Source organism: Anastrepha ludens, chromosome X (assembly GCF_028408465.1).
Source record: "Anastrepha ludens isolate Willacy chromosome X, idAnaLude1.1, whole genome shotgun sequence".
Taxonomy (NCBI): Eukaryota; Metazoa; Arthropoda; class Insecta; order Diptera; family Tephritidae; genus Anastrepha; species Anastrepha ludens.
The window spans coordinates 17,140,470-17,163,166 of record NC_071503.1 but is presented as its reverse complement, the minus strand read 5'-3'; the positions used below and the strand labels follow the sequence as shown (position 1 = coordinate 17,163,166).

Genomic DNA, 22,697 nt, shown 5'->3' with positions numbered 1-22,697 from the left:
ATGTCAATATGGAGAATTTCTCCTACTTGATTAGGGACTGGCGTTTCGCCAATGTACTGTTTTTGTGGGTGTCGGTCATATTTTCCTTTGCTGCAAGTCTTACAATTTGCAACTACTTCGTTTGCTAGACGGGTCATTTTTGGGAAAAAATAGTCTTGGAGAATTTGTTTTATATTCTCTTGCGCTGCTCTATGTGCTCTGCCATGTTCTGCGACTATGATTTCTTTTTGCTCATTCCTATCATGAACATCGATGACCAATTTATTTGAGTGACAAAATTTGGTTGAAGGGAAAGTCTCAACTAGTTTGTTTTGTATAAATGCTAGTATCGGCAGGTCGCATTTTTTTGCATTCACTACTTCTTTTTTAACCGCATCACACACTTTTTCTATTAAGTTTTCTCTATTCGAAAAGTGTATGATATGTCTTGTTTTTTGTCCGAGCATAATAATAATTTTTTCAGAAGCTATAGTGCTTTCTTCAATAATTATTTGGTTCCTGAAACAATTAATCGGTTTTTCAGTAGACTCGATAGTGTATGTCAATGACAACTCACTATGCATAGTGGCTAAGTCTGATGGAGCATCTTCTTCGAGAGCGTAAAGGTTTTGTCTTGATAGAGCATCGGCGACAAAATTTTCTTTACCGGGCTTGTAGAAAATTTGAGCGTTGTGCTCACCGATAAAGGATTTCCATCTCTTAATTTTTGCATTAGTGTTTTTGTCTGAGACTGCAAATGTTAGTGGCTGATGATCGGTATAAATACTTAAATTTTTTACACCGTACAAATAGTTTCTTAGGGATTTTAGGGCCCACACTATTGCAAGTAGCTCACGTTCATTTGTGGCGAAATTTAATTCGTTGTCTCTTAAAGTCCTGGAAATCATGGTTATCGGCTTCTTGTTTTGTGACAAAACGGCGCCTAGGCCAGAGGACGAAGCATCTGTCGTCAAATCGAATGGCTTCTGGTAATCAGGGTATAGGAGCATTACATCTTCGGAGCTTAAGATATTCTTTAATTTCTCGAAGGTGGCTATCTGCTTTTCATCAAGGTTAACAGGAATTTTTTTCGATTGTCCTGCACTTGTTTTACTATTATCACCCTTTAGCATGTCTGTCAATGGTTTGGCTATAGATGCAAAATTTTTTATAAAGCATCTGTAATAGCTCGCTAGACCAAGGAATGATCTAACTTGGAACAGGTTGGTAGGCTGTTGAAATTTGCTAAGTGCTTAAACTTTGCTGGGATTAGTTGTTATACCGCCACGGGAGACCACAAATCCAAGATACTCGACCTTTTCTTTAAAAAAGTGAGATTTTTCCCGTGATACCCTCATGTTAGCGTTATACAATTTATCTAGTACCCAGGCGATGTGGTGAACATGATTTTGCATATTTTCAGAGAATATGATCACGTCATCCACGTAGACGTAGCATGACTTCCCAATCTGTTCTCTAAGTACGTCGTCAATTGCTCGTTGGAAAATTCCGGGGGCATTCTTCAAACCAAAGGGAAGTCTGCAAAATTCATACTTCCCATTTCCTACAGAAAATGCAGTTTTTTCTCTATCTTTTTCTGCAAGAAGTATTTGATGAAATCCTGATTTCAGATCGAGTGTCGTGAAATATTTGGCTTTACCAAGGTTTGAGAGAATAGCTACAATGTTCGGTATAGGGTATTTGTCATCAACAGTTTTTGAATTAAGTTTCCTAAAGTCAATTACAAGGCGTTTTTTCCTATTTCCTTGTTCGTCTAGACCCTTTTTATCTACTACCCACACCGGATTATTATACGGTGAATTAGATGGTCTGATAATATTGTTTCTCAGCATGTCATTAGTTTCGTTATTGACAAACTCTGATACTCCTAATGGGTATGGGTAAAGTCTAGAGAACACTGCTTTTTCGTCTTCTGTTCGAATTGTAGCGATAATATTTGTGTTGTAAGGAAGAGATTCGTTAGGGTCAGCGAAAACATTTATTTTTTCTTGTAACATTTTCTTAAATTCTTTTTCAATTTCTATTTCAGATCCATTTATTGTTTTTAAGACGTTATTTTTCAAATCTAGATTTGCGTTAATTTTTTTTTAAAAATCAAGTCCTATTATTCCATCAAAGCTTGATAAGCTGGGAAGTAAAAAAAATGTGGTTGTTGTATTAAAAAGGTGCATAAGACATTTCTCTTGAACGGCGTTAAAGCCATGAAGTGACTTAACTAAAAATTTTTCTTTAACTTTAGTTACATTTTTAAGTTCCGGGATTGGTTTTATATAGTTTTTTGAAGCGCCTGTGTCTATAAGTAATTTAATCTGTCTACCTGTTATCGTTCGCTCTACAAACGGTAACAGGGAGCAATTTCTAAAAAATTGACCTCTTGAATCTGATCCTCATCTTCCAAATCTGATACCTCAGCCTCCGCTACTGCTTGGTACTCTTGTTCCGATTGACCTTCAGAATTTTCATCTTGTGAGAGATGATTAATTCTCTGTTGTTTGGGACCGGTAGTTCTAGCTGTTCCACTACTTGCTCTTTTTGGCACCTGATTTTGGTAGGAACCACCTTGGTTTGGGTATTGAGTTGTTTGCCTAAACCGAGATGAAGTGTCAACGTCCATAGGTTGTGGTGGTTCTTGTTTTATATTCGGGCTATTGTTTTGGGTTTTTTGTTTGTAAAATGGAGTTTTTACTTGGTTTGGGGTACTTTCTACAGTGGGCTGCCTTTGCTGTCTCTGTTCCTGACGCTGAGCTCTTTCTTCATTATTCCTAGCAAAACTACTAGCGAATTGGAAGCGTTCATGATTAGATTCAACTTCCTGTGCAAGTGCCAGTGCTGATGGCAAATCTTTTGGCCTTGCTGAAAATAGAATGTCACTGAGAGATTTCTTTGTGCCTGAAATGAAGACTCTCAATGCATCTGCTCTGTATTTTTCGTTTAGAGAAGCAGCCAAAGTAGAATCGTAAGTCATAATTGTTTTGTTTATGAGTAATGTTAATTTCTTTTCAATTTCCTCATAATATTGGGTTATTGTCAGGGTTCCCTGACGTAGAACGGACAACTCTTGCTCGATTATATAGATGGGGCGTTTATCGGCGTATGTAAAGTCAAGTCTATTGATAATTGCTTTAAAATTTAGTGGAGTGTCGTATGACGACAATACCATATCAGCAGGGCCTTTGATTTTATTCCTAATTATACCCAGCGCCTGATAATGCTTTGAGCTTCCTACGTAATTTTCAAAGATTTTATATGCAGTGTGTGCGGCTTTCCGCCACGAAACATAAGTCTCGATTTTTCCCTCAAAGTCTGGTACTGATTTTATTATGTCCAGTGTTTCGTCACATTTAATACCTACAATAATTTCTGCATCTTTAAACACTTCAACCTCGGGTACGGACACTGTTGCGTTTCTAAACTCGTTTCTCATTTCCTCCATTTTTCTTTCAAATAATTGCGCTTGATTTTCTAATGCACTGTTTACTGCATACTCGAGCAGCGCTTTCAGATTTTCTTCACTCACTGCCATTTTATTTTTTGTTTGTTCCGGCACTAGTTTGTTTTTTAAATCTTTTATTAGTTCCTCTAGTTCTAGGTCATATACCTCTTCTTTACTCATAAGATTTTCAATTTAATTCAAAAATTTTCCGTCGCAAAGACACTTTACAAACACTTTTTGTTTAAATTTTTGTATTTATTTACTTTAAATAAGCACTCTACTCACATTTCTTTAAAACTATGGTTTTTATATGTTATTGTAGCTCTCCTTTTTCGTCTGTTTATCCCGTCTGCAAGTCCAACGATGTCGATCCAACGATGTTGCCTCCTTGCTTGAGATTTCTTTGATGAGCAGGTTCTGCCAGTTGGGCGCCAGTTAATAATTAATATACTCGGACTGTTCACTTGTGATCTCTAGCACGAAGTTAAATCAGCGAAATAGAATTATTACTTGTTCCTTTATTGGTCAAATCCGTACTGCAATATAAATGACAAAATATTCTTAACATAAGCTAGCCCTGACCTATAATCGCTGTGTCAGCGATTATGCTGAATGGATTATGTTTCAACGTCGCGACGGCGCATGGAATGTTGACGGCAACGTATTGTGGAGTTTGGCATAATTGGCATTAAACATTGTTGCAGCTTTGCTGATCGTGCAGAACTGCAGTCGTTGACTTTGTCTGACCGGATGTGTTAACTTATACACATATTTGTATTTATTTATTTATTATTTGTTCAAAGAACTTTGATGTCGCCCAGTCGATATTCTAAATATTATACTTCCAAAACAGAACCAGCAACATGCGAAGCGCGATGACCGTTATGCAGCTAAATTTTATAAAATGTTCTTTGATACAACTAAAACTATTTGATGCAAGATGCCAGCGTATATTTCTCAAAGCAAGGCTCGATCATTCATAAAACAATCCCACCATATCTGCCTTCACGCGCCTGAGCTGTCCATAAGCCTATCTTTCTTGAACCAGACAAAAATATTTGGTAAACAGTCAATTTTTGTTGTGGCAAGTGCCCGCTTCTTCGTTTTTCTTACGGTCAGGGTAGGACGCCAACCCGAACTGAACCTTCTATCATAAATAAATCGGAACCGTTAATTACTACATCGCACGAAGAACTTAGACTATTGACTGCAGAACTTCAGCGATTTTGTGCTATACTTTCGCTTTTTCGCCTTCTCTCCATATATCTTAAATCATTGAGTACGAAACTTGATAATTCTTTAATACAATTTCATACTTCTGTGGTTTGTAGAATGTGTGTAGCAACACTGTCTGGTGTTATTCATTATGCTATTTTGTTTTCTAAAATATTTAGCTCTATAGATATAATAAATCTTGAACAGTAAAAGAAAATAAGAACTACATTTTCTGTTACCTTGGCACAAAGAGAACATATTATTTCATCATCATGGCCATACTTGTGGATATATTCTCTAAGCCAGGAGCTCTTCTGACAGGAGCCAGGCCCTGCGCTATATAAAAGTCAACATTGCCATGTTTTCTACCGACCCTTGTCTGTACATTTCTAATGGGTCCATCTCCCTTTCGTTGTTAAGTCCAAACGTCTTTGCCATTTACTTGTAGGTAGACTCTCGCACCGCTCTTCTTTGCGCTTCTCCGATGTTAACGACCTGCCAAGGCTACGGCTGTTCTCATAGATTCTCTTACTTTCCAGCACCAGTACATCTTGGGGAATTATGCCAGTAATGGCTCCGATAGCTTCATGGGATACACAGCGAAACGCACTTGCGACTCTAATAGCGCTCAGGCGAAACAGAGTTTTCGAAATTCAATTTAGTTTGTGAACTATTGTACTACCTATGGTATCAATTTGGTGAAGCTCTTTTGTCACTATTGTCAACGCTATATCATCCGCGTAACCGATTAATCGCGCTGATTTCCATATTGCGGAGGATTCCGTCTTAGAGGGCCTTCCACAATAGAGGACCCAGAACTGAGTCTTATGGTATTCTTTTAGTTACTGTATATCGCTTAACTCCTTCGTCTGTGTCATAGAGTAGTATTCTATCAAATAGGTAGCTTTTTATTATACGCAGAAGGTATGACTGTGCTTCCAGGTTCCCTAACGGTTGCATTATGTGGGACCAGCATGCAGAGTTAAATGCATTTTTAACGTCAAATGTTATAACGGCGCAATACTCCTTGGTACCATGCATTAATCTTGTTCCTTTAATGCCATTTTCCGTTATTAATGTAAGCTTAATAGTAGGGATAATTACATCAACAGTGGAACATCCCCTGCGGAAACCATATTGGTTGTCGACAAACCTTCTGCTTTTTCATTAAAATGCTGCTCCAGGCGATCAGCAATTAACCGTTCCAAAATTTTGCTCATCGTATCAATCAAGCAACATGGTCGATATGAGATTTTTCGACCGGACTCCTTATTAGGTTTCGACAAAGAACAAGTCGTTGCTGTCTCCAAATTTTTGGGAAAACACCTACTCGAAAACACTTTAGATACGTCTCCGTGAAGGGTTTGCGTCTTCTTTCAGTGCAAGTGTAAGAGCTCCGTTAGGGATTCTTTCTAGTCCTAGAGCTTTAGTATTTCCAAAACCACCCAAGGCTATCTTTTCCTCCAATTCCGAGACTGTAGGTACAGTAGTCACACAATTTATTCGTACACCCTGCATTGTACGCAAAAAAACTTAAGCTTTGCGCAAAATGTTTGCTGTGGCAATATACTTCTTTTTGGTAACTGTAAGAATGTTACATTCCTAATGAGCTGCTGCAAACAAAACTCCCGTTATTTCAACTCACACAAAAGGGTTCCAAGGAAAGCAGGCAGACCGTTGAACCCAATTTTCGACCACTCTTTTGCACAAATCGGTCGAAATTCCAGCAATTTCGCGTTCAATATTGGCTCTGAGCTCACAAATCGTCGCCAGCTTGTTACTGTAGACCAATGACTTCACATAACCCCAAAGAAAATAGTCTAGAGGCGTCAAATCACACAAGCGCGGCGGCCATTCGACCGGTCCATTTCTGGAAATAATGCGCTCATCGAACTTACTCTTCAACAAATTAATTGTAGCGTGTGCTGTGTGGATTGTGGCCCCGTCCTGTTGAAACCACATGTCGTCTAAGTCCATACCATTCAATTGCAGCCAAAAATAATCGTTTATCATGTCGCGGTATCGATTTCCATTCATAGTAACGTGGCGATCGTTCTCGTCAACGAAAAAATATGGGCCAATTACGCCGCCGACATGTAAACCGCACCAAACAGTGATTTTTTCGGGATGCAACGGTGCCTCATGAATCACGTGTGGATTGCTTTCTGCCCAGTAACGCATATTTTGCTTGTTGACAAAGCCATTGAGCCAAAAGTGAGCTTCATCACTGAAGACCGTAAAATGGCCGTAATGCTCTTAAAGTAGCCGCAACAGAACGATTATTTTCATATAAAATTTGCACGATTTGCAATCGTTGCTCAAGTGTGTAGCGTTCCATGATGAAATGTATAATTTACAAATGACAAGCGGAAAATAAAAAATATTGCGTCGTTCGCCCTCCCTATCGGAAAAAAGTTGAAGTGCACCTATTGAAAAACGCTACATATATATTTTTTGTAAATATGTCTTCTAAATGCGCGACAGAACGTCAGGGAAGGTTAATGTATAGAAAAGTCTCACAAGCTCCGAATAGCGTGAATTGTCAAAAATAAAGTCTAACCATCGCCGTGATATGGTGAAACTTTTAACAGAGCTTATTACAGTGATTTCTCTCTTTAGTATATTGGCTCTGCATAGTTTTTGACTTCTGTTGGAAATCAAATTGACGAATGGCAGACGGCATTTTGCTAGGCATTTTAATGAATTTATTTCTATGTTATAAAATTTTACAATATCAATGAAACTTAAATGTGTTAAATGAATGAATCCACTTTGCTCCTGGAAATATGAGCTCGAACTTATCAATGACTAAATGAATTTTAGCTTTGGCCCTGTGTGTGCGGTTATATGTATTGTACATGCATAAGTGTATACTAATAATCTTAGTTTTGCTGGGATTTTAGAATACAAATAGGCTAGGGCATCAAGTGAGCATACGCAGCACCAGCCAATGTGAGTGAACCAAAACGGGAAGCATAGATGATACAGCGCAGCATTCGAGTAAAAATTCATCAGCGTGACAATCTCTTTATCAGTACCACACATGCAGCAAATTTGTGACCTCACGAATTTGTCATCATCGAATACATATTCGCTTCGCAACTGCATCGACACAATCAGCGTAAATCTTCGGGCAGTTCAGTCACTAGCAACTTCGGAGCAAATCGGGGAAGCAATTTTATTATAGGTAAGTTAGATTCAGCAACTCGAACAAAATGGGAAGAAGAAGTGGCCATCAACTACAGAAGCTCATCACCTTTAAAAATACCAACTTGGGCAGACCTTGCGGCATTCCTTGAGCGTCGTTGCCAGACATTCAACATGCTTGAAACCAACAAGGCAGCCAACTAATTGTCAACCCCGATGAAAAAACCTACGCCTAAAACCAACAACAAATACGCGTTAGCAGTTGCGAATTCACACAACAGGTGCCTGCTAGCTATGTCATTCAAGCCCTCACCATAGCCCCTTCAGTTGTGAAAGGTTCATGAATATGGACCCATTCCATAGATATTTTCTTGCGAAGCGCTTTAGCCTGTGTTTGAATTGCCTGGGTAAGAACCATACTTCAAGCAACTGCCCGTCCAACCTTAGGTGTCAGCAATTTAACAGTAGTCATCATACACTACTACACAGAAATAATGAAAGCGATGCTATACCGAATATTCGCAACAGCAGCACCAACGCAAGTCCGAAAAGCGACAAGGCAACCAAGTCACCATGAAAGCAGAGCAGATCCACGGCGATGTCATCCTTGCTACGGCCCGTATTCACTTGTGCAATTCATTGGGATCACTTATTGTTCGTGCACTATAGGATTCAGGATCACAGCTCAATTTCATAACAGAACATATCGCACAACATCTTCGTCTTCCACGGATCAAACGAAGCATTGAAGTTACAGGCATAGGTGCCACCATGACAAGAACACATCAACTTCGTTATGTATCTATGAAGTCAATTCACACCGAATATACTTCAAGCCTGGACGCTGTGGTAGTATAAATAAAAATACATAAAATCAACCAAACAGCCGCATCATCTCGAAGGGGTTTCAAATTCCAAACAACATCAAGCTTGCTGACGAAAGACTTCGCGAACCAGGTGGCATCGACTGCCTGATTGGTGCAGGAATATTTTTCGATCTACTGCTTGTGGGCCAGATTAAAAATGGCATCAGATATCCCATCCTTCAAAAGACCAAACTAGGGTGGATCGTTTCCGGCACAGCTCCATCGGACTCATCGCGTACTACAAATTCATCAACATCGCTTACATCGTTGCCCACATATAAAACATTTATAGCTGTGGAGAACCCAATAACTTCAGACAATTTGGTGGAAAAGTTTTGGACAATTGAAGACTACAACAATCCACACAAGCTGCTTTCAGATAATAAATTGGCCTGTGAGCAGTTCTTCGAGCACACTACGGCAAGGTGTCCGACAAGCGGAAGGTTCATCGTCCGCCTACCATTCAAGGAAAAGTCAGTTGCATTAGCCCAGTCATGCGATATGGCGTTTCGAAGGTTAGCAGCACTTGAATATAAATTCTCAAAGAATCCTTCTGTCGTAAAGAGTTATCGTGAGTTCATACACGAGTATGAGCAGATGCAGCGCATGAAGGTTATCAAAAACGTCAAACAGGGCAGAAATTTCATTCCACACCACTGCGCTATGAAGACTGACAGCAGCACCACAAAACTACGAGTTGTTTTTGATGCGTCATGCCAAACTTCACATGGAGAATCCCTGAATGACGGGTTTCGAGTAGGCCCTGCACTTCAAGAGGACATTTTCACGATTCTCACTCGATTCTGAAGTCACCGATACGTCTTGATAGCCGATATCGCAAAGATGTACAGACAGGTGCTCGTTAACGACGCTGATGCTCCATGGCAATGTATTTTATGGCGCAATTTATTACAAGTTCCAGTAAAAATGTACCAGATGCAGACCGTTACATATGAGACAAGCTGGGCCCCTACCTTGCAACAAAATGCCTCTTGGAAGCAGCTAAAATGGAGTCTGAAGAGTTTTTGATTGGCTCAGCCATTACACTCAAGGACTTTTACGTTGATATTTTGATGACGGGTGCCTCTACTGTGAGCACGGTCATTGAGATCAAGCGGCAAGTCACGGCCTCGCTTCCTCTACGCAAGTTTGTTGCAAGCAACATGGAAATCATCGACGACATGCCTTTAGATGACAGAGAAGAAATAATTACACTAGGCGACTCAGATTACGTTAAAGCTCTAGGTCTGAGATGGTCGCCTTCCAAAGATGCCTTTTCCTTCAGCTACCATGAACCAGCAGTATCGCGTAAACCAACCAAGTGTTCTATATTATCACAAATAGCCGCCTTGTTTGACCCTCATCGTCGCCGGCAAAATCCTGATGCAACAACTCTGGAAACTGAAGTTAGATTGGGACGAAAGCGCACCTCAAGACATTTACACACAGTGGCGCGCATATCAGGAGCATCTGAGCGCTATTAACAACATTAAATACCAAGGTATGTTCTCATGGGTAGCACAACTGAAATCCACGCCTTTGCAGATGCCGCATTGCTTTCGAAAAATCTCGTGTAGCTCCAACAAAGCAAATTAGCTTACCGCGGCTTGAGTTGTGTTATTGGCCGAGCTTCTACAAACCGTTGTTGCAATATTTTCCCCGAACTTGAATAATATTCACTGCTGGACCGACTCAACGAACATCCCTCGCGACAAGTTCTGGAAAGCTTCCGCACAGAGGAGGAAAGTTATTCACAACTGTATCCTCTGCCACCGTTTTCGCCCAGTTGTTGCTGAGCAAATCATGGGAGCTTTGCCAACAAGCCGTGTTACAACATCGCATCCGTTTGAAACTACAGGTGTTGACTACTGTGGTCCTTTACTAGTAACTCAAAAAGTTAGAGGTTTACAATTCAGTTTTCGTCTGCTTTACAACAAAGGCTGTGCACTTAGAGATTGCTCCTGACCTGTCGACCGTTGCATTCATCGCGACACTCAAGCGCTTCATAGCCAGACGTTATTGTCTCAAACAACGCAACAAACTTCATTGGAGCTAACCAGGAGTTACGAAAACTTCTTCAGTCATTTGTAACACAAGCACATATACAACGCGTTGAAGAATTTTGCAGAAACGAGGGGATCGAATGGAAATTTATTTATCCAAGGTCACCGCACTTTGGAGGTTTGTAGGAGAGCGCTGTGAAACTTGCTAAATATCATTTGCGCCGCGCTATCAGCTGCAACGTGCTATCACACAGCGAACTTCACACCATCGTTTGCCAAGCTGAGGCCATAGTAAATAGTCGGTCACTAACGCCAATCTCTAGAGACAGTAATGACCGTTCCTGAACCAACAATAGCCAGTTCAACTATGTTAGGCCGCTATCAAATCATCCAATACATTCAGCAGCAGTTCTGGCATCGTTGGCAGGAAGATTATTTAAAGAAGCTGCAAAAACGTTGAAAGTGGAATGCCGCCTTCCAGATTTTAAGGTGAATGACTTAGTGCTACTAAAGGACGAGGTTTTACCACCACTTAAATGGGTCATGGGTCGCATTACAGCTACCAGGTACTGATGGTAAGGTTAGAGTAGTCGAAGTGAAAACAGTCAATGGCGTTTACAGACGGGCCATCGCAAAGGTATGCAAACTACAAATTGAAAATACAACTCCACTTGAGTAACATTGAAAGCCATGCTTTCAAGGGGGGGTATGTTCGCGCCCCTCTTTATAATTCATCGTCGCCGCCCCTGTACTTCCATTTGTCGTTACAGCTCATGATGCAAAGAATAATGAGATGGCGCCCATCGTGGTCCCGTTACTTTGCGCTCAGCGAATTTGACAACTAGTTACGTGATTTTAGCTCCAGTATGGCCAGATTACCATTTTCGTAACTCGATTTATCATTTTTTTTTGTTATTTTTATTATTTTGTGTCTCGGAGTTTTAGTTCTTTCTTCATGACATTTTTCTAGTTGCTCTAATTAAAATGTCATGTTTATAATTTTGTAAAATATACATTTTTTAATAATTATTTAAACAATTCACACAGTTTTATTTAGCTTTACTTTTTTTTTACATCTGGTGGCATTGCCCGCGAGTGCAGGTGTTGTTGGTGTTCTTCTGCTTTCGGCAGTCAAATCTCTCTCTCGCTACTGCAGTGTTGCCTAGCTTTGGATATAAAAACGCATTAAAATGCCTATTCAAAGAAAATAAACCAACAAATTTTTATTGAATCACTTAAAGAACTTTGTATGCGAGACAAATTGTCTTTAAAATGTGCGTTTTTTTAAATAAATGTGTCAAGCTTATGTACAATTTAATTTATGAGGTTTTTTTTAAGCGAGACTCTTTTGTTAAGGGAACGACTTTTTTGCTATATTTGAAGTTATGTAACTAGATAAGGTACTCTCTTTGTAAAAATGTCAGTATGGTTTCTTTAGTATTTTCTGGTATTTTGTTGTTTATTTTTACAATGAATATAACTCTTAATGCCCTATGTCTCACTAAGGATTGATGACCGGAAGAAACGATTACACCTCTATGGTTTTAATTCGCATTCAATAAATCTTCAAAGGCTTTTTAAAATGTGTAAAAAGGCTTTCAATCTTAAGAAGAGTTGAGAGAGGGGCATTTAATATTTTTGCATAACCTTAAATGGAGCCAAAAATTAAATTTGCACTTTCAAATTATCAAATTTTATAAGAGTAAAAAAATTTTCATTAGCACTAAAGTCTTCTCAGAGATCTGGTCACATTGCCCATGATTGCGGTTATTGTTGATGTTTATGAATATTCGTTTCTTCTTTGAAATGTGCGTTAATAAGAAGAAACGTTAATAAACGTTTTAGTGAATATTTACGCAAAAATAAGATAATTCGTGAAAGTGTACTCGTATAAGTGAAAAATAAGAAAACATGAAATGTGCAGTGAAAAATTGTGCTAGTAAGAACCTCAATAAAGCATACATACATATGTTTATAATATTTCATTAAATTAAAGTTAAATGTTTTAAAATATCTATAGGAATAGTAACTGAGCACCGATCCACGGACTGAGTACACTGCCTCCGCCATCCATCCAGTGGCACCATCCGTTCAAGGCACTTCTCCTGACGCAACTCCATCAGCACTATTAAAATCCACATTCACACATTGTTCAATCTTATCAGCGGCTGTGCAACAATATTAGACACTATAAAATGTGCAGATCCACGATTTGGTTGAACAATTTAATATGATTTGCAAAATATTTAAGATTTTCCCCACCATTTTTTCAAAATACTAAATTTTATAAGAATCAACTAATTTTCATTAGCACTAAAACCTTCTCAGAGTGACCTTTTATAACATTCTTTCTTTAATAATATATTAGTTTTTTTTAACTTACAGTTTCGGTAGCTTTAAATTAAACGCAAAAAGAAACAAACACGAAACTTCAAAATTTTCGCATTTTCGGTATAAAAAAGCACTAAATTTATTGCGAAGAGCAAATGGTTGGAAATACTGCACAACTCAGCAAACGTGACGTCACGTACGCTCTGATGGGCGCAATCTTGTTTATATCATTCTTGGTTACAGCTATCAAATTTGCATTCACACTCTCTCATCACTACAGTTGTTGTTGTCGTCGCTAACGTTGCTATTGTCTTCGCTGGAGCTCCCGTTTTCTTACTTCCACTATCTACGCACCTGCATTGTTTTTGCCCAATAACCAACAGCATTAGCATAAGTTTGTCGAACTATTTTCGCTCATTGTATTTTTTCCTGCTATTTCAGAAAATCATATGATATGTGACCTTCATATTGTTCCAATATACCATAAGCGTCTTGGCTTATGTATATATTTAATTTAGTAATAAGAAGCATTCTATTGTCAGAGCTCAATAAATAAACGTCGTGAAATTTTTAAGCGCTTGTTTTTTTTTTTGATATTTAAAATCGTGAAAAAGGCTTCACGATTCACCAGTATATCTTATCTTATATCTATATATATAAAAATGAAATGATGTTCGTTTGTACGCATTTTTTTGGGCCGATACGAGGCCAATTTTATTCGTTCTTTTTCATATTATAGGGATCCACTAGGGGAAGGTTTTTAGCGAAAAAAAATTTCTTTTAAATATTTTCTTCATATAAAAAAAAGAAAAAATCAAAATATTGTACAAAACAAAACTTGCTTGATTCTTAGATTAAAGTAAGTTTCGAATCGACATTCATTTTATGTGTACAACTTTTTTTGAATTTTTCGTTATTGTATACAGAAATTTCAAATGATTCGAATGAAATTTTTTTTATTTTTTTATTTCTTCCATAAAATATTACACCTGTCGTTAGACAATAAGTAATTTGATTTACAAAAAGATGGAATGAGAGTGATATTGAAGGGCCAATGCCCCCAAGCTCATTTAGAAGAAATATAATATATACATATTATTTAAAAACAAGTGGTTAACAAACAATGACATATACGATTAGTTGACAATTGATTACAAGGATTTTGCAAGATCTGTTGGTGTTTGACGGTTAAGCCGACTTTGGGTAGATTTTTCTTTATTTGGTAGTCATCATAGGATTTGTATGCGTTAATAGTCTATTTATGTGTCTTCTGCTAGCGCTTTGTATTGTTTCATCAATAGTATCGATGTCAAGGTCGCGATGAATATCTGCGTTAGGTATGTACCAAGGTGCATTAGTTAAGGTCCTAAGTATTTATGAAAATAATGTTTCAATTCAATTGAGCAATGCTTTCTTTGACCAATTCTATATGGAAATGAATGCGTTTGCAAACGATGTTTTCGGCTATGAACAAATGTTGGAATCGAATGAAAAAGGAAAGAAACGCGAAATGATAAAAAAAATTCTTGGAAAATTTAAAATGAATGGTGCTTCATTGGAAAAATTCAAAGGTAATAAGAACATACACAAGATAAAGTTAGAATTCGAATTTTTAGATTTATTTTGTTTATTTCTCATTTTTTCAGAAGTACACCACACAACAACTCATTCCAACTCTGATTTTGAAATTCTGTTGGAATTGGTGATCGATAATTTTGTCACTATAATGGTCAATGGAAATTTGCGGGTATCAGACCCTGCATATTATTTACCATACCAACTTTTTATGGAACATATGGACCAAATGAACACAAAAAAATAATTTAGTTTTGTTTTGATTTTTTGCAACATTTTGGTTTTCAGTTAATACAATAAAAACAATACTGTTTTTTCGTGAACACAAAATTCTAAATTTATTACGTTGTTTGTTTAGAATTTTTTTAGAAAAAAAGTAAATTTTTTGGTTTTGAGGAAATTTGTTTATTGTTGCTATTTGTGAAAGCGTAGATATTTGTAAGTATTTGACTATAATCCTAAAAGTTAATGGAATACCATTATGACACATAGAAAACATTTTTTCAAAGGGGTGTTTTTCGAAAATTATAAACAAAATTGTTTTCAAAAATTTTGAAGAAATAAAGTAAAATAAAAAAATTTCGAAAGCATGAAATTTTTTCAAAACCAAATTTTCCTCAAAAAGATAAAAGAAATTTCTTCGAAGAGGTGTTTTTCTAAAATTACAAAAAAAAAATTTCAAAAATTTTAAACAAATAAAATAAAATAAAACTTTTTCAAGGGTATGAAATTTTTTCAAAACAAAATTTTCTGAAAACCAAACAAAATTAAAAAAAAAAATGGTGTTTTCAAAGCATTTCATATTCCACTATTAATAGAGAATACATTTTTTCGAGGGGGTGTTTTTCAAAGCGGAAAAAAATCTTTTTTAACAAATCAATTTAAACTTTTACAAAAGTATGAAATTTTTTCAAGAACAAAATTTTCTCAAAAACGTTAAATTAAAAAAAAATAATTAGTTTTTTCAAAATATTTAATTTTCAGAAATTAACTGAGAAGAAATTTGTTAGAGCGAAGTGTTTTTCAAAACTTCAAAAAACACTTTTTAACCAAAAAAAATAAACCTTTTTTCAAAAACAACAGGAATGATAACATTGCCTAACAATTTCTGCACTTTTGCACAGTCTAAAGAGGCATTGATACAGAGTGTATTTCCAAACATAGTTCAACATTACAAAAACCATGATTGACTCAGCGAAAGAGCAATTTTAGCTGGGAAAAATAAGGACGTCAATGATATAAATTCAGCTATTTTAGATCAAATACCTGGTGACATAGTTGCGTATAAGTCAATGGACACTATTACTGATCAAAATGAGGTCGTAAATTATCCAACTGAATTCTTAAACTCACTCGATTTGCCAGGCTTACCACCTCATAATTTACGATTAAAAATTGGAGCACCGATTATTATGCTGTGCAATAGTAATGTGCCCCAACTTTGCAACGGTACCAGACTCACTGTGAAGAAGCTAATGGGTAACGTTATCGAAGCAACAATTTTGAAAGGGAAGTACAAAGGAGAAGACATTTTGATACCCTGAATTCCACTGATTCCGGCGGATTTACCATTCGATTTCAAACGTTTGCAGTTCCCTATTCGCCTTGCCTTCGCTATGAGAATTAATAAGGCGCAAGGACAGTCTCTACAAATGTGCGGTATTAATTTAGAATACCCAATTTTTTCTCATGGACAATTGTATGTAGCTTGCTTACGAGTTGGCAAACCATCGTCATTATTCACGCGAAAGATGAAAAAACCAAAAACGTTGTCTACCAAAAAGTGTTACAATAAAGTTCGAATGAAATTGTATCAAAGAATTTGCTTTGTTTCGTATTAATTTTATTCTCTTTCAGCAAATCATTGAATTTATCGTCTAGCGAAGCGGGCGAGGGTACGTATTATATATAAACACGACCGTTTCGTTTGAAGAACTTTATTGGAGTGAATTGAGTCACAGTAAGCATTAATACAAGAAGAAGAAGTAAAGAAGTTACAAACAGGGTTGATATTTTTTTCGTACTTAAACTATACATGGTTGAATTGCAAGTTGGCTCCAACACATGTTATAATATATTGTATCTTAAAAAGGCGTAATTATTTATGAAGGTGTCCCACGATGTATAAAAACCGTATTCTTGTACATATATAAAAATGGAGACGTTTTTTTGTGTTCGTTAGTCGCCGATTCACGCCTAAACGCATTCACCGATTTCAATCAAACTTTCACAGATCATTGGTATTGGTCCATAGATGGTTTATGTGAAGTTTTAAAGAAATCGGTAAAAGTACGCGTGCGTTGTGTAAGTGTGAAAAATACAATATTTGCGTGTTTCTCTTATACGGACATTACGTATATGGAATGAGAATACACGCAAATGAATAGAATATACACAGACATGAATAACATTGTTTCGATGTTGAGTGACGTATGCGACTGTATTATTCGTAACGCAATAGTTGTCCTCTCTTTTCTTTCCTTTTTATGCATGCGTGACACGGCATCAAAACACATTGCTTTTTTTTAAACTGGAAAAATATTTTGAGCTTCATTTGAACGTTTTATGATTTAGATAAAATAAAAATTCGTTAAATATATTTGATTCCATTAATAACCATAAGCCTGTATTTTTCGAAGTTCAAAGTTTTTGGACAAATATTGAAACGTTTACTTAAATTAAATGTTAAATACATAGGTATATATAAATGCGCAAATGTAAAAGTTTAGATGGATTTAAAATGTACGAAATTATTCACCAGTCGAATCCATACATTTTTTGAAATCCATCACTATGGATCGACAGTCGCCATAAATGTTCTTTTAAAAAATAAAATGTGTTAATTTGATGGTAACTCGAGTATTAAGATCAGGTTTCTATTAGTATAACTTTGTTCATGGGTTTGCGTAATTTTTTTGTGGTGAAAGTCTAAAACCAAGAAAAGAAAACGCGAAAGCCAACGAGCAAAATGTAAAAAATAAATCCTCCTGTATGTATATATACTCGAAAAAGTTATGCTAACACTTTTTTCATGCATTTAGGTAGACAATTTTATATGGGCAAACGTACGTTTACGAGATAAATGCCTAAAAGCAGGTATAACTAAAATAGCGCTCTCAGGGATTTCTGTTATAATACTTCTGTAAATTTCATGCTCCAAGTGTTCGAACATTGGTATAGCGCTGAAGACAAATGCTCAGAATATAATACAAAAATGCATATTTACTTGATTTCACATAGTAATATTATCATTTTTAAAAGAGAACAAGTTTGTATTAGGTAATAATTAAAATATGCAACCTTATGTGCTGCTTTGACGAGTGGAAAAACCAAAATAAATAATTATATTTGTATGTGTGTTTAAAAGAGTTGGATTATTTTGTGAGTGTAAGCAGTTTCAAAGCCAAAGAGTAGTTGCAACATTAAAAAGTACCTGAAACACATTTTCATTTAACAACTAAGATAGCAAATATGAGCAAAATATGTACTTTCTTCAATTTTCTTCTGTTGCCAACTTTCTGAAAAACGTGAATTCACCCATTATGGAGGCACGTAAAAACTTTGACTTTGAAAACAAATCTGCGAGTTTATTTGCAAAACTATGCATCGGCTGACGAATTTTCAAGACAACTTCTGAAGATTGGAAATGGACAAATTCCTATTGATGCTGCTACTGGCTTAATCACTTTGCCAGATAATTTTTGTAATTTCGCACACACAAAACAAGAATTAGTTTCAAGTGTTTTTCCAAATATTACGCAAAATTATCAAAATCTGCTGAAAGAGCAATACTGGCAGCGAAAAATAAGGATGTTGGTCAATTGAATGCGAATATTTTAAATGATGTGCCCGGTGAGATTGTAACAGTTAAATCAATTGATACAGTTATAAATCAAGATGACGCTGTAAATTATCCAACAGAATTTTTAAATTCCTTGGATTTACCTGGACTGCCGGCTCATCGCTTACAATTGAAAGTTGGTGCACCAATTATGTTACTTAGAAATTTAAATCAGCCACGATTGGGTAACGGAACAAGATTAGCAGTCAAAAAGGTCATGAATAATCTTATTGAAGCAACAATTTTAAAAGGAAAATTCAAAGGTGAAGACGTATTGACTTTTGAATTCAAAAGATAGCAATTTCCAATTCGTCTTGCATTTGCAATGACAATAAACAAAGTACAAGGACAATCGCTAGAATTATGCGGAATTGACTTAGAATATCCATGCTTCTCCCACGGACAATTATATGTATCATGTTCACGTGTAGGAAAGCCATCAGTTCTGTTTATTTATACCACAACTCAGGGCAAAACAAAAAATGTAGTTTACGAAAAGGCTTTGCGTTAGTTTTAGTTTAAAATTAACATTAATTTTATATTGTAAAAATAGAATAAATACACATAGAGTGAATTTAAATCGAGTGTTCATTATTCATTTCTAATTTTGATATGCCTAGCGAAGCAGGCATAGGGTCCGCTAGTGCATATATAACTTTGGATGATTTGCTTTTTTAAGTCAGTATTGAATGTAGGATACTTATTTTTTATGATAAAGTGCCTTAGATAGGCTACAGCCTTAACATGCTTTTTTCGTAATTACAAAAGAGTTTTACTCAACTGCTGTTTAATTTGACCAATTGCGTATATTTCTGGTAAATAAAAAATAGCCGGCCACGGAAAAAAATATTTTAGTGCCATTTTATTCGTGGAAACACAATCTTCTAGTATTGTACATGTGTCTTCACTCTTCACCATTATTAACCTAAATATTATTCTATGCTATATTAAATTCATTCCCACAGGATCCGCTTTGCGAAGTTTTCATATTTCTGCTTAGTTTGCAGTCTGTAATTATTTTATTCCCACTTTATTGGCTTTGCCGAGAACCTTATTTTTTTCCGCCCAACATGACCAACAGAAGTTTGATGAGGAAAAAGGTGTATTTTTCCAATAAAAAACCAAGCAGAAGACTGAGAGTGACTTCATACTAAGAACGTAAAAAATGATTTTCACTGGCTGTGGAAATGTGTGAAGAAACACAAGTAATTAAATTTGGGATTTTCATTTACCTTACACGTTTCTCAATGTTGTTACGAAAAACCTCTCGGAAATCATGCTGCGAGCAGGCTCCAGACTGCACCATTTTTTGTACACGGTCCGATTTCAGGAAAACATCGTGATAGCTTTGTACAGCATTGTGGAATGCTTCATCAGCCATTATTTGCGTCTCACCTTTCAAGAAAGCCTATGATAAAAAAAACTGTCAAATTGTTTCTATGAATTAAAAATAAGTAAAATAGTTACTTGGAATCGCAGAACAATCGTCTCCAGTTGTTGCTTGGCAATTTTCGGCTGCCGTTTGGTCATATCCGTCGGTTGTTTAGCATTGAAAGGATACGATATGCAACGTGAAACGAAAACGTACAATTGTATACGCCGTTTTCGATCTTCTTCCTCACGTTCATGCTTCTCCTTAAATTCAAAGCAGATTTAAATTATTATTAAAATTAATTTATGAATAAAGAAATCGAATAGTTGGATTTCTAAGTGGTCATACAACACTTATCTAAAGGACCTAAGGAGGAAATACAGGTTTTTATAGGCTATTAATGGGCTATTCATAAATTTAAGCACTTCCTTTTCCATATTTGGGATAGACCTGCCGTCTGCATGATATAGGGGGAGCCACTTATACACAGGAAATGTTACTGCGGAGGGTGCATCATCCGAGATATGTATCTAGTATATGGAATTAACAAGTAGTAAAGTTACTGACCAAAAGAGTCAAAAAGTGTCAAAAAAAGTGGAAAATTTCGATTGTCAAAGTCAGGTTTAATTTTTTTACCACTCTAACTTCATTTCTTATTTTGAGAAACCCCTGTCAACAAATAGGGTTTTCGGAATATATCGACTTTTCCTTGATATATATTGTCGTTGTAATAATTGTACTCCTAATATAGATTGGTTGGTACGTTGGTGTGCTGTGAGCGATCTGAAACACAGTACCGTAGCCAATGAGTCAAACTATTTGATTATACATTTACATACCTATCTATTTGCGACCCCTCAAGTCTAAGGATATGTTGGCCGCTAAACAGTCTTCTTGTATACAAATACTCATTACTCGCCATCGCAATCAGGGTCTAGTGGTTAAGCTTACTATTCCACAACATTTTTCTGAATCTTTTATAACTAAAAACTATACCTAACCTTTATAACTAAAAGTAGCAATAATATATTACGAGTCTCCATTACCGCCATTTTTGTGTGTTAAAGCTAGCGTTAACGCTTATTTCATGGGCGTGCAACGGAGAGAAATACTTTGTGGTGACTATTTAACATGGTGAGAATTTAGTTTTGTGGAGAGCTTATGAAAGTTTCGTTATCTGGTGCCGGCAATATCAATTGACCACCAAGGCCAAGCAATTTGACGACGGCTTTATTTTTTTTGTTAAAGGCAAGAGTTACGCTAATATCCCCAGAAGACATGTGACAATACATTGATGGAATTGAACCAGCATTATAGCATTAATGTATGGGTTGTAATGGTGCTCACAGTCACCAACGTAAACGCAGGCCCTTTTCAGCTGATACGATGAAATTAATGAGAGCCCCATGTAAATGAATTCTCACCACTCTTCCGTTCCGTAGTACCGTAGATTTTATCGTAGGATTTTGGATAATTTCCGTAAAATCGTGTCAGAGAGCAATCTCTCACCACACAGAGTTGCCAAACAGTACATTTCGAAATCATTTACAAAATAAACTTAGAAAAATAATAATTTTTATTAAATTAACTTAAAAACATTGTTGGATACTGTTAATTGTAGATAAATGAACTAATTGAATTTGATTTATTATACAATTAAAAATTTAACTGATATCGCGGATGTTAAAAAGTGTGTATGCAAAAATGTCAATGGCAACATTGCGTCGATACAACCAAGCACAAATACGCACAAATCGATGTATTGTGTAAGTATGTAACTAAAAGAACGGAGTTGTTTTTTACGGGATAAATTTTGCTGAATTTTGTGTATCCTACGAGCAGCGGAATGGGACTACGATACGTTGATGAGTGTAAGCATCTTAAGGATCGACGTCACGTGACGGTTATTTATCTTTAAAGTGTTTTATGATTACCCGTGACATCTTCTTTTCAATTATTAGAAGTTTTCCGATAAACATTGTTTTATTTTTCTATACTTCAAAACAGGGGGTCCTAATGGGGTACCCTATTCAATACATATGCGCGAAAAGAGTATTTATAGTGTTTTTAACTTACATGTACATCTCCATCATTTTTATCGCTCACAACGGACGGTGACGGCGATATTGGTCGAGGTAGAGAATTCGCCCGTGATGAGCCAACGCTTTGGTTGAGCGTCTCTTGTGATATACCACTGGAATTTGGTGCCAAAGTTCGATTTGAAAATTGATTAATATTACTTTTAGTATTTGTAGTAGTGATTTTACGAATATGTGCACTTGTCATAGCCAAATTGCAAGCAATGTAACTAACACCAGAAATGCAATTCATTGCACCACCAGCATCACTAGCAACATCAGCTGTGGCAGGATACAGACAACTTTTAATTACTTCATTATGTATACGATACTGTTGATTAGCAGACGGATACAAATGCTTTTGGTGTGATTGACTATTGTGTTCTGGATGAGAAGGATGAGTTTCTTGCAACCGGACATAACTGTTATTGCTACTTATATGACAGTTATGGATGAGTCGTGGATGGAAACGAGTTTGCTTATTTGGCGTTATCGTTCTCCTAAAGGAATTCTGATATACTCTCCATTATTAAAACTCAGTTAATAAATTTCAGAGATTTTTACGTTAGCGTTAGATTTTGTTATGTTTTTTTTATTTGATGAATTGATTGAATATGAAATGGATTGCAACAATATTTACCCACATTTAAAAGTAATTTCACCCATTTCATTTATTTATTTTTTGTGTTAATAAAAAGTGAAATTAGAATTATTATTTGTGACGACTTATGGTTGGTAGTGCATTGAATGCATCGCAAAAATTAGCGTTCGATCGAATCAAGTTACAACAACATAGTACGTGCATAAACATATAAAATTTCCGTTTTTCGAATAAA

General features: G+C 36.2%; 1 protein-coding gene across 1 annotated transcript in view; it reads right to left on the bottom strand.

Moving 5' to 3' along the window:
• The window catches only part of LOC128869277 (calcium-dependent secretion activator-like), a 60,761-nt gene extending 38,439 nt beyond the window's left edge, over positions 1-22,322 (bottom strand). The window contains exons 1-3 of the mRNA XM_054111814.1: positions 21,860-22,322; positions 19,879-20,046; positions 19,644-19,819 (exon numbers count right to left, since the gene is read on the bottom strand). Of these exons, the coding sequence (XP_053967789.1) occupies positions 19,644-19,819; positions 19,879-20,046; positions 21,860-22,114 (599 nt within the window). The 5' untranslated portion in view covers positions 22,115-22,322. The remainder of the gene's footprint in view (positions 1-19,643; positions 19,820-19,878; positions 20,047-21,859) is intronic.
• Positions 22,323-22,697: the final 375 nt, after the last annotated feature.